This window comes from Anastrepha ludens, chromosome 6, assembly GCF_028408465.1.
Source record: "Anastrepha ludens isolate Willacy chromosome 6, idAnaLude1.1, whole genome shotgun sequence".
NCBI classification, from domain to species: Eukaryota; Metazoa; Arthropoda; class Insecta; order Diptera; family Tephritidae; genus Anastrepha; species Anastrepha ludens.
In genome coordinates, this window is record NC_071502.1 from 111,641,326 (window position 1) to 111,655,250 (window position 13,925).

The 13,925-nt window shown below is 41.7% G+C and overlaps 1 protein-coding gene across 1 annotated transcript; it reads left to right on the forward strand.

Annotated features, from left to right (window-relative positions):
* The first annotated feature begins 3,700 nt into the window (after positions 1-3,700).
* LOC128867237 (probable serine/threonine-protein kinase kinX) lies at positions 3,701-7,546 on the forward strand. The gene has a single exon (XM_054108339.1). The coding sequence runs from the start codon at positions 3,701-3,703 to the stop codon at positions 7,544-7,546; it is 3,846 nt and encodes a 1,281-aa protein (XP_053964314.1).
* The last annotated feature ends 6,379 nt before the right edge of the window (positions 7,547-13,925 follow it).

The following is a 13,925-nucleotide window of genomic DNA, read 5'->3' on the forward strand; positions in this document are numbered from 1 at the left end:
CTGCTATTTTCAATTTCAGCGTTGAAATGTTAACGAAACTGCCGTTACCAGCTGTCATCGGCGTATTTTTATTAACCGCAACAACAGCGGTAACATCAAACACAACAACAACAACAACCACCACAGTAAGAACAAGAACAGTATCAACCGCAACTGGGAACAGCATCGCCAGTGCATCAACAACAACACTAGGAAAAATAGCGGAAGTAACAAGGAATGTAAATGGAAGTGCAAGTGGAAGTGGAAGTGGAAATGGAAGCAAAAGTACAAGTGTAAAAGATGTCCCTATTGCGACGCTGGCACCTGAACGATTTAATATAAAAGACGATGTTGAGTTAGATGATGTACGGCGCGACGAATCGACAACATCACTGCTGCCACTACAACCGCCGTTAAATATGACAAGCACCACAACAAGCACTTTCCTCACGCCAACATCTAGCAACAAAACAACAACAACAACAGCAAAACATAAACTGTCAATCTTGGCGACGCCACAGTCGCAGTCGCAGTCGCAGTCACGGGCGCTAGCTACTCAACCTACAACACAAAAGTCTATGGTACAGACGGTTCCGGCCAAGTACTCATCGCAGATTCGTGCGTTAAAACAATCAAATGTTAAACCCGAGAATGCCAATGTTGCCAAAAGTGACAGCAACATATTGCAACATGACAGCACGAAAAAGGTAAGAACAAAAGTTGTTGGGGAGGTGAGAAGGTGGTTTTCGATGTTCGTTTGCTGTGAGGTTGTAAAAGATTATATTTTGGTGTAGGGCACTTGCTTGTGTATGTGTATGTGTTTGTTAATAAGTGGCTGTAATGGGTTTCTAAAGCAGAAAATAGTTACTAGCCAACTGAGGTGTACAGTCACAAAGAACAGGAGACGCGAAAGAGCTGAAAGGGGATTGGAGAAAGAGAAAAGCGGAGGAGAGTCAAGTTACTAAGCCAAGAAAGATTATAGATATTTATAGTCAAAGAGCGTCACAGTTCATTTCCTAGCGCATTTCTTCTGGTGAAAGCCAACCGTAATGCAACCGCTCGATCTTCAAAGCACTTTTTTTTAAAGCGCTGAAAACAATTAATGACGACTTAGTGAATCATTTCGATCTTTACGCCGAGATTTCCCATTCCAGCTCTTTTGATGCATCGGACCAATATTTTACCACAAGGAAAGTGTGGATAGTACCCTCAATGGCTGATTAGTAATGGTATTTCTCTAACTTTTTATTGAGCTGACTTTTGCAAGTAATCAGTTTTAGAACTCATAGGTTGAAAATCTCGTGCCTTCCTTGGCCCGTCGACAAAAAAAGAATGATCCGTAAGCCATCCAAGCTGCACCACTTGTATCGGTTGAGTGAGAGGAGGGCAACCGTTGGGTTCATTATTGTAAAAAAATAGGGATGGCGTGGAAATGACTCAACGTCCAAGTACCGAGAGCACTCAATCCCTAAATGACTCTGTTGAAACCCTATCAGATGATAAAATCTCCTGAGACTCAGAATATTCCTCAGAACACTCCTCCCATACCTTATTACAGCAGGGCATCTCCACTGAATGAGTCTCAACTGTCGACTTAGTATTTCCTTCCACGCAGCCTCTATTTGTACAGTAATCGTTATAAGCAACAGTCGGATGTCAATAACTAAATGTCTGGTATGAGCAATAACGTGTATTTCAGTCTGAGCTTCGGTAACGAATTGAATGTGCTCTTAAGTCATATTTAGGTCACATAAGATTGATAATTTTGCAGCCTAACACTGTACCATATCTATGACTCATCTCTTGACGAGAGTTGAAGTGAAAGTCTCTATTTATCAATACCAATGAAGCCCAATCCCAATACTCCTTTGTCTGAGATCTCTCGCTTGTCCATTCATAAGCTCTCGCGTTAGTCTACAGCTTAGTATTTTCGCACAAATTGTTTCACTGCGTAACATTGCTATTATCTACTTAGAGTATCTAATATTCCTCGACGTCTAAGGTCTCATAAATAGTTTCTATACGGCCTTTGTTAAAGTGTGTGTTCTATGTTAAGGATATTCATTAAAATTCGGTAATTTCTCGATAGTCCTAACGAACTCATTTAGCACCGCGTCTAAGGATTTTCTTTTCTCAGGTGCAGAACCACCAAAAAAAAATATAAGCCCCAGAAAAAGGTATTAGGAACTGAGAAACAGAAAACTTAGGCAAATAAAACGACTCATCTTCCACGCAGTAAAATTTCTGACTATTCACCGACTAGAGGGTCTCTTCTCGTTGACGCTTGTAACACCACGAATGAATAGTTCGAATTAACGCTTTACTATTGCATTCAGTACTAAATCGAATCTATAAGCAGAATATCTTTTCGTTGCTGCCTGTTCTGAACTTTGGAAAATTTTCTTGGTAATACTGAATCAGCCTCAAGAGACTTTCATACATAAGCTGCTTAAGTTTTTTTCAATGGGGGCGCGGATTTCTTTAATCGAATCAGAACTTATTTGTTCACCAATAACTCAGTTTACTGTGTCTTCACAAAATATTCAGTAAGTCTGAAAGAAAGAGAACCAGCGGTGAAATTGAAGAAAATTTGATAAACTACATCAACATCCAATCTGTTCTTTTCTTTGGATGGAAAAACAAATTGTTTGGCGTTTAATCACCAAACAAGATTGAAAAGCTTCAACACGTTGACCAGTTTCTTCATACGTATATTGAGCTGCTTTTTTATAACACACCGTAGCCGATTGGGTTGGTGCGTGACTACCATTCGGAATTCACAGAGAGTACATCGGTTCGAATCTCGGCGAAAACACCAAATTAAGAAAAGCATTTTTCTAATAGCGGTCGCCCCTCGACAGGCAATGGCAAACCTCCGAGTGTATTTCTGCCATGAAAAAGCTCCTCATAAAAATATCTTCCATTCGGAGTCGGCTTGAAAGTGTAGGTCCCTCCATTTGTGGAACAACATCAAGACGCACACCACAAATAGGAGGAGGAGCTCGGCCATACACCCAAAAAGGGTGTACGCGCCAATTATATATATATATATATAATATGGATGTAGCGTCAATGGGATTGAGTCTGCTTGGATGGTGTTCCAAAGCTATCCTCGATCATCAAAATCATCAATATTCGTCTCCAAAGGCTCATCTCCTAAAACACCCTTGGCGAACACTTTAGTCCCTATTCCTTATGGGTAATCTATTTCTGCTTGGTTTTATGTAATCTTAGATTAATAGAACTCTTGCAACTCTTGTAAAATTAGACCTTGATTTTGTAAAATTTCTGAATACTTCTTGTCTCCACAGTTGCTTACTAATTTTTTTAACTCAGCTGATCTTCAACTGCTTCTATGAATCCACTAAAGAAGCAGCACAAGATCAATAGTATCTGACTCAAAGAAGTACAATAGATTAAATAATATCTTATGTCATACACAGGATCAGTCGAAATCGGTTAAGTTATTACCAGCGCCTGTCATCGAGGTTGGCAATAATGACGAGCCCAAACGAATGTAAGATATACTTCAACTTATACTAACGCTCGTAATATTTTTGTACATGGAGTCTAAAACATACTTCTTATTTTTTTCCAAAGCGTGGACGCCGGCGATGAAAGTCTACGCCAAGCAGCTAAGTCCACCGGCTACATACACTTCGATGTGAGCGAAGAAGATGGGAGCATACGTGGAACTGCGACACCTGCGCGATCCACCCGCATGGAGACTGTGAACGAAGTGCTTTCGAACCTCTTCCCAAATGGTTTCACTGATATATTTCGATTCAGCTATGCGTCGGAACAACCAACTCCAGCAGCTGATATTCCTATACCAGATGTAGAAGAGAGGCCTAAACCAACTAGTGTCCCATCGCCTGAGACGAAAATAACACCAGCACCCAGTAGCACAACTACCACAACGACTACCGAGAAACCACGAGAATCGCGCGGGAAAGCATTTTTCAGCTACGAGACAAGCATTTCCAAGGAGTATCGGCGCGAACTACGTCCAGGGCATACAGAGATTGTGGTGGAGAAGCTTGAGCTGCTGCCGCGTAGCACTAGCACGGGTAGCGGGGAATTCAGTGATGGTAGTAATCTGATTACCAAAGATGAGCTGTTGCGGATCAATCGAGCGGCAGCAGATTCGCCGGTGCTACCCAGCTTGTTGATGAATCCCAGTGAGGGCAACTCAACTGTAACGGCCGCGAGCCCGGCAGGCAAGCAAGCGCCCATAATTATATTGAACGACGACGATAGCGCCGATATGGAGGGTATTAGCGCAGAGGATAATCTCATTGCAGAGTCTCAGAATATTGGGCAGCGTGTTTATCAGCTGTTGCCAGTTGGTGATAAGCCATATAGCGACAAGTTTAGTGTGCAAAAGCAACAATTGCGACCAGGGTCGGAGTTAAACCAGCGGCCAATTTTCGTGCCCGAAGAACAACAACCGGAAGAAGAACCTAGCGGTGATAAGGCGGAAGCGCCGAAGGCAGCACTGTCGAACCAACAACTCGATACTTTTCAAGAGCATGCAGAACAAAGTTTCCGTCAATTGAACCTGGTACAGGAGGCACCATCACGGAAATTTTTGCGAAATTTTAATCCGGTTTTGTCCACGGGGGCGAGTACGTTGACGCCGAAGGGGGTGTTCCACTATGAAGCGAATGCGTTGCAGCCGAATTACTATGTGCAGGCAGGAAAAAGTGGAGAGCTGGCAACTAAGCAGGGTTTAGAGAGCGGCAGAGGGTCTGGAAAAGTTCAAAGTGCGGCTCCAGCTGAGCAGCAATACGACAAAGATGCGGCCCAACTACGTTATTTCAAAGAGCAACAATATTTACAGCAACAACAGCAATTACTGCAACAACAGCAACAATTGCTGCTACAACAACAACAGCAAGAGCAGCAACGTCAACAACATGAAATGCTGGTACAACAACAGCAGCAACTACAGCGGCAGGAGAAGATGCAGCAGCAGCAGCAACAGCAGTACCACCAACAACAGCAACAACGGCAAGAGGAAGATAGAAGAGGGCAACAGCTTTTCCAACCATCCTCACAGAAACCTCAACAACAGCAACAGCAGCAGCAACAACTGCAACAATTTCACAAAGAGCTGAAAAGCCAGCAACAATATGTTTCTCACCACCAACAACCACCCCTACAACAACATTATGCAATTTTCCAGCAGCATCCGCCGCCCCATGAGTACAAGCAGACGCAACAGGGCCAACAACAAAACCAATACGTAATGCAGCAACAGCAACATCAAAAGGAAGAAGAAGAGAAGGCACGCAAGCAGCAGCAAGAACAACAAAAACAGCGAGAAGAACAATTTAGAAAGCAGCAACAGCAAGCACAACATGAAAACCAACAGCAACAAGAACATCAAGCATTGCAACACCAACAAGCACAACACGAAAAACAACAACAACAACCATTGCAACTACAGCAGAGCACACAATCTCAGCAGCAACAACACACCAACCAACCATCACCGCTTAAACCTGTTTCCAAGCTTCATACAAAAATCGTAAGCGACTCAGAACCGGCATCCGCTTCGTTGGACCATCAAACTTACCAACATCCCTTGGAGTCAGCAATCACATACAGCGAGCCAGCCACGCCCACACCCCACAGTGTGGTCTTTGTAACCTTAAACACGCCGTCTTCACAAGCGTCACGGGCACACAGCACCCGCCCCGCCTTTGCGCAAAAATCCCCTTATGAGTACGTCTCCGAAGCGGCAGGCGCGGCGAGCCAACATGCACCATCGGCGCCACCAACGCCAGCAGCCATAGTGAAACGACCACAAGGCGGCTACACCTTTGTTGAAGTACAAAAGTCGGTGAATATCCACAACAAGTTGATCACAGAGAAGGATGGCAAGTTGGTGGAAGAGCACGAGACATTTTATCCACAACAACAATATGCCATTTACCAACAGCAAACCGCAAAAGCGCAACCGCCTGCACCGCCCTCATCGGCGCAAACACCACCACCATCGCCACAACACAAGTCACCAGGGCAAGCACCCAAGCCAGCGACCGCACCTGAGTCACCTTACGTTGAGGTCCCTTACACGCACTATCCCTTGCAATATGCACAGCAGCTGTCTTTGCTGGAAGAAGGGGTTCATCCAAATGATTATTACTTTGTGCCCAGGGAGTACGCGTCGCTCTCTGCTAATCCCATCAACGTGCAACACATCGATGAGCCTGAAGAGCAAGAGGAAGCATCCTCCTACACCCACATTGAGCAAGCATTACCGTTGCATGATCAGGTAGTACCGCAACCACATGCCCAAGCACAAGTCGGCCAAGAGCAGGCACATCCACAGCAATATGTACAGTATACACAACATTACGCCCAACAGCCCGTAGAGCAACATGCTCCGCAACATGAACATCAACCGATTCAACAGCCGCCACAACAAGCGCATGGAGAACATCACCACCAGCCTGTTGCAGAGAAAGAAATTGTAGAGAAGGTGGTGGAACATCAAGTTGAGAAGATCGTTGAGCGTCCAGTGCATATACCCTACCCGGTGCACGTACAGCAATTCATCGATCGTCCCTATCCCGTGCAAGAAATAGTCGAGACGCACATACCCGTGCCCTACCCAGTACCGGAACCAGTGCCAGTGCCTGTGCACGTTGACCGCTACATCGAGCGTCCCTACCCAGTGGAAAAGATCGTCGAGAAACGTGTGCCTTACCCCGTGGAGAAAGTTGTAGAAAAAATTGTGGAAAAAGAAATACCCGTCGAAGTGGAAAAGGTAGTTGAGAAGGTGGTTGACCGCCCTGTGCCTATACCCATACGTGTACCCGTCGCAGTACCAGTGCCTTATGCACAACAATCGTTGCCCGACTACAATGAAAATGCAGACATTTTCGATCCCCCATTCTACTCGCATCCCAATGCACTCGGTTGGCCTGAACCAACGGGTGCTATTGATTTCAGTGGTCGCAGTCCAGTGGGTCAGCAAATACCACCGAAAGTGTTGCAGAACTACTATACACGCATGCTGAAGAAACTGTTGCCACAAGTGCAGGCACAGCGAGGTACGGCGCCAACAACAACAACCGCTACCACAGTATACACACATACCCAAGCGCGTCTTAAGACACCATCAACTGGTACGACTAAGCCTTTCAAATCTACCAAATCACAAAAGTCAGTGGCAGGAAGTGTCACAACGCCGAAGCAACACTCCTTCAAGATCGGCGATATACGTTTCGACTTGAAGCCTCCGCCACCACCGCCCACCGGACCAGAATGGACGAAAGGTTCGCGCTATATTTACAATACTTTACCGCATGATCTTTCAGTGGCCGACACGTCTGACTCCGATCAACTGACGGATGCGTATTCGGTTCCATTTCCATCGCATAACGAGCCGTATGACGAATTCCAACGCTGGCGTAATGGACACAGTTTGAAGCGTAGTCCACAATTCGGTAGAAATTTGCAAATGGAATATGGCTTCAAGCCGCCGCTGGTGCCCTCTGTGGAGATCAATGATCAGGGCATACCATTAAATGCAGACGCAAAGAAGGCAGATTAGTAGTTAAGTGTTGGGGTGTCGTTCGAGGAAAAGGTGCAAAAAAGTCGAAAGTTACAAATTATATTTACTTAAGCTGGCGTTTAACATTAACTATTTAAGTTTTATATAAAAGTTTAGTGCGATTAACTTATTAATGTATTTAAATACTGTGCCAAAATACTTTTTTTTATAAAAAATAATAATAACTAAAATTTCTTCAAGTTAAGAGGAGCCCCATGATAGGTGAGGTTCCGGAATTTGCTAGTTGCGAGCGTCTTCTGGGTTGTTTCTTTTTCTTTTATTTCAGAAAATAACAAAGTGAGCTGCTTAGCAAAGACTTCTACACAGATTTCTAGGCCTCGGAGCCTGACATACAGATCCATTTACACGTAATGAAAAATTTAATGAAATTTAGACTCCATGAAACTTAAGTTGTGTTTAAAATAAAATTAATTTTACTTATGTATGAACCTGAGGCAACATAGAAATGGATTCCATGTTGGTTGGCCTTGTGGGCTATGAATCAGATGATGCCAATTTCGCGGGTTTTTGAAATAATAGAAAATTGTTTAACGTATCAAAATGAGCTTAGAGGATGCAGAGTTGTACTTTAAGATCCTCTGAGGACATTTAAAAAAAGGTATCGGAATTCTAATCGAAAATCGAGTGCTTTACATTTTAAAGCCGTGGTATTGCGTGACTACAATGCGGTAGGATCCGTATTCCATACTCATTGCGGGTACGAAACTCCAAAATGATAGAAAAGATGTTTTGTTCTATATTGCAGTTACCCCTCGGCAGGCAATGGTAAGCCTCCGTGTTTATTTCTGCCATAAAAAGGCTCTTCAGGAGAAAGTAATTTGCCATTCAGAGCCGGTATAAAAGGAAGGATCTTCGATTTGAAATACGCAACAAATTTAAAGACGAGCTCGGCAACACCCAAAAACCGTATGCCCGTGCCAATTTTATACAGATGTAGAATCTACAAACAAAGTGTGATTTAATTCTTGGTTCGAAATTCGTGTCAGCCTATGTACAGGGTCCGACACTCGAATTGAAACCAACTTCAGACCGCTCGCGCAACTGAAGCCCGGCAGCGGTCAATTTCTGAACATTGTGTTTTCTGATGAGAAATTTGTTTCAAATTGCGCAATTCGTAAACTCCCAAAACGATAGGGTGTTTTGACCAACCGTTAATAGAATTTGAGCCATCGATTGGCCACCAGGAGGCAACGCCCGCCACAGGTAATAGTTTGGGCCACTGTTACCGCAATTGCTTGATGGGCTCTCCAATCGTTTTTCATCGAACCAGGCATCAAGGTAAATGCGAAATATTATCGGGAAAATATTCTGGAGGTTGCTTTGAAGCCATGGCCAAACAAACATTTCGGTGGCAGACCATGGATGAAGGCTCGAGTGAACCAAGAATAATTAAAAAACCACTCTCCTTCACTTCATAACGTCCACACAATGGCTCTCAAGTTCACCAGACGCGAGATCCGACTAAAAGATTCACCAGTCTCGAGGCGATGAAAATGACATTGTTCGCGAGTGGGTCAAAATACCTGCAAGTCACATTCGGGCAAGATTGTGATTCATTTCTGAACCATCTCAAGACCATAGTCATGGCTAAAGGTCGTCATATCTAGCAGTTGGTTCTTAATGTTGTATTATTTTGACAAAATTTTTACTATGAATTGAATAAAAGTAATTTTCCAAAATAAATTTAAGGTATTTTTAATTGGTTATACTTCGAGTGCCGGACCCTGTAAATAATTTTCGATACTCTTCTTTGGGAAAACACTTGCCAGTGGTCTTAACTTCATCTGGGATATCTTCGTAAATTATCTTTGCCATTGAAATTCACAGTAATTTCGTGAGTTTCCTCATAATTTAATGGGGTGTGAGTACCAACGAAATAGTTCTCAAGAAGATTTAAGTTCTATTCAATTCCTTTAAATTGCATATTCGCCTTCTGTCAACAGTTTTGCACAAGGAGATACTTAACCAACTTTCCTTAGCGCCAACACATTCTACGGAAAGGACTAACTTATTCCATTTCCGCAGTCGATTTTTAGTTAGCGCAACTACCTGAATTTATATCCGTCTCAGGACTGTTACTGCAGCAGAATTCTTTCAAAATTATGGTGACGGTTTCATGCTATTACAAAGCGGACAACAGTTTTCACACCTTCTCTAAGTTACTTTGATAAAACCTTGTCTTCCTAACTCATCCACTCTACTCATAATTTATCATGTTGTACCACTTCTCTCTAAATAACCTCGAAGTCGGGCACCTATGTTTAATTGCTGTGACGAGTACAGCTGTGGCTGTATGATTCCAATTAGTGAAGAAAAAGAAGAAAAGGAAGAAAGAAGAAAAAATGGCACGAAAGGCTCAACTCTTTTCTATATCTAATCCATGGAGCTAACAATATAAGGAAATTTACGTTCCCAGCTGTGTTCAAATACACTATACTTTGACCAAATGACTCAAGAATGGATCAAGCTTACTCTAAGAGGGTCAAAGTTGGCCCTTTCTTCAAATGAAACGGCATAGGAAATCACGAGATCTTTTCGTCTAAGGTATATGTAAAATATGTTCAACAACTTTATGAAGAACTAGCGAAAACCCGCCCGTTCCGCTGGTCGTCTTTAAAAAAACCTAGATTAATTAATTAAATTAAGCCGAAAAATACTGTGTGTTTTTTATAAAAATTCTCGCGCATGAATAGTAATGAAAGAAGTTTTGAATAGTAATATAGTAGCAATTAAAAAACATTTGATGTGATTTACTTTACTACTTTTTTTATTGTAATGCTCTTTGGTATACAATATTCTTCGTTTTTCCATGCGTTGTTGAATAAGTGAACAATACCGATGGCTTACCAACTCTTGAGCATGAAACATAAAATTGGCCATGAGAAAAACATGGGTATTCTAAATCAATACCACAAATAGATAAAGTTTGGCCTTGTGACTTATTAATAGTAATCGCGAATGCAAAGCGAACAGGAAATTAATACCGCGAATACCAATGATACCATCGGATATGCCGTTTGAATTCAAACGTCTTCACCAGAGTATTTTCCATTCAAAATTGTTGCTTCAATGACGTTATTCATCAATCTCTTAACTGTTAATCGAGTGCCATTACATAGTCGTGGTTGATTTATGTTTCTCAACATAATAATCGGTGCTCCTATTTTCAAGTTTAGCATGTGTGGCGGTAATCCAGGTAAATCAAGGGAATTCAAAAATTCAGTGGGATAATTTACAATATCATCTTGATTTGTAACAGTGTCAACGGATAGATATGTTTGTTCTGGACTTGGTATGTTAGCCAAACTAGCCGCATTCACTTCATTCACATCTTTATTTTTGCCAGCCATGATGGCTCGTTCACTAAGCCAATCATGATTTTTGTAATTTTGAGGCAAATTTGGGAAAATACTTTGAATTAACTGTTCTTTGGTTTGACTTATTTGACAAAAGTTTGGTTGTAAAGTTATTAAACCAGTTAAATTATCGACAGGAACTTTGCCATTTCCAATATCCAATAATTGCTGTGAAAACTCAGCAGCTGATGGATCATTTTGCATTAGAACACGTACATTTGTAGTTAGTTTGAGTGTTTGTCTCCACAAATATGATGATTTCAAACATGCAGCCAATTCATCTGCTACAGTTGCTCGAGGAATAACAGGCAGTGTTTGTCTAAAATCACCTGCCAGCAGTACTAAGGCACGACCAAACATTTCATTTTTACTACGTAAATCTCGTAATGTCCTATCAAGCGCTTCCAGTGACTTTTTATGTGCCATCGTGCACTCATCCCATACAATTACGTGTGCGGAAAAGCGGAGAAGGAGAAGAGAACTGTTCTATTCCCAAAAATTACTTCACTTAAAAGCTTTCATCAACAGCTTCCATCTGATACCCATATTGTACAAACACATCCAAGGGTACCTTAGTCCACCTTTACGGGTATATCTCGAGACCCTGGTAACTCAGAGATCTAAAAATACTCTGTATTAAAGCACTCATCAGTAGCTTTGATTTGATATCCACATTGTAAAAACACATCCTAGGGTTACCCGGGTCCTCGTTTTGGCTTTCGGCAGCGCCACCTGGTGGCGAGTGGAATCAATAAGCATATTATACTAACCTTCACCGTGGAAAAATATTTATATATACCAAATTTCATAATAATCGGCCCAGACACACACGACCAAAATTTATTCAATTCTAATGAATGCTATGTGCGGTACAAAAAATACGTGCGGCAAATAGCAAAAACACACTCACTTAACCGACGCACCGCACACACATGCGTTATCGGATACAGTGAAGATGTTTTCTTTGGAGCCCTGTGCCTCCCTCGTATGTGACGACCAGATTTATTATAATAACGGGAGGTTGCAGATTTTTTATGGCATCTGTGCTATGTGGTTATGTGTAGGTAGAGATGTAAGCCGCCTAAGTGAAATGTTGATGTACTCGTGTAGCTTTTATTAATCTTACTTTTACCTGTGATGACTTTCATATTGTATGCATTTCTAAGGAAGAACTTTCTAAAAACCAGTTCACATGTATTGGATATGTGTATGAAGGCGCCAAAGCTCTGTTTTCTATTCCAAGCCACTAGCTTAGAGCTCCAACTTATATCAATCCACCGAAGCTGTTGGAAAGTAGGCAGCATTTCAACAACATTCATATGCAGAGAGTCTAACACCTCCTCTACAAACTCTGACGCTCTGTATACATCTATCAGAGAGCAATCAATATCTTCTGTGGACGAGAAGCTTCAGTAGCTTGCAGAGGCCCGCGTTACACTGGCACAGATAGACAAAATGGGATCCGACATACTCAACATTTGTCCGGCATGTGAAAGTACCTCGCATGAGACTAACCATCTTTCTATATGCCCACATAAACCTACTCATCCTTTTTCCCTTTGATTTCTCGCTCTGATGAGCCTATGGTGAGATGGTATCGATTACGGTGACGGCTGATCTTATCCCTGTAAACAAGGCAGCTGTAACAACGACAATATTCGCTCACTATCAGCCAGCTTCCTAATTACTCGTTAGATGTTGTGATTACTGCTGAGATCTTCTATCCTAAGCAGACTTTTTACAGAAATCAGTTAACTTGAGAAAATTTCTGTTGATAAATTATCAGCTGGTTATAGTTGAAGACTTGATTTTGTAAAGAAGCCCGGATATGTAGAAAATCTATATCCGGTTATATATATTAAAGGGATAAGCCGCTGAGCCAAATAAGATAAGCAGTAGCAGCAAAGCAGGAAAATATAGACAGAAATGACAGAGCTTTTATCGGTAGACTTCACTAGCTGTAGCAGTAAAACTAAGTAGTATTCTGGTGTATCTGAAAACATGCCACATCAGCAGTATAGCATCAAACAATAGCAGTTTTTTTAAATTAAATCTAAATATGCGCGTTTGGATGCTCGCATTATTCGCTTGCATTCTTTGATACCGACATTTCAACCAACGTGTATGAGACCTCCGCTGCCCTACTAGTAAGTATTTAAACCAAATACGACGCATAATTGAAATTTTCGTGCAAAGGGTGATGTGAAATGCGGCGTGCTTTCAAACAGAGGTACAAAGAATTCATATGTGAAGGAAAGAAGCGCGCAGCTGTCAAAAAATTGTGTATGCCAGGAACCGTACTACAGAGATTCCCCTAACTTTGACGTCAAAAGCGCAATTAATAGCATAAAATTAGGTGTGAATTCAGGCGTACTGGAGTACAAAATAAAAGGAATCGGCAGCATTTCTAATGAGCTAATTAGTGAAAATTGAGTTGAATATTCCATAGTGGGAAAGCTAGTGAGAAATTTCTAATTTTAAGAAAATAAAATAAATAGAAAAAATTCTTAAAAACGTCCAAAAGCAGGCTGAAAAATAGGTGAATATGAGTACTCAAATATGTGCAAAGGGGACAGAAAAACAATAGATACGGTTGTAGGGTATGATATGTTCAGAAATAAAAAATGCAAGGATATGCGAAATAAATAATAAAAGCAAAACTAAAAATTGATAACGAAAATTTGAAATAAAATCTCAGTGGTGCCAAGGCCACCCCGAAAAGGGTTCAACAGCTTTATCGAAAAACCCTTCAGCACCAAGAAATGCATTTTGCGCAAAGAACGTGAAAAAGTACCTAAAATCCCACCACATTAGATGTGTGTGTGCGCCTAAAAAGCGGCCAAAATGTTAATGATTTATATGACAGCTAATAAATTGTCGACACTTGCCTACATACAGAATGCATGCGCTTTCAATTCTAAAGAAGAATGCGTGTGTGAGTGCAAAAAAAGAGCGGCGGCTGCTCTTGCTTGTGAAAAATTGTACAACTGTTGAAAGGAAAG

Bases quoted from the DNA above. Each gene is read 5' to 3' on its own strand.
- LOC128867237 (XM_054108339.1), top strand. From the start codon at position 3,701: ATGGAGACTGTGAACGAAGTGCTTTCGAACCTCTTCCCAAATGGTTTC.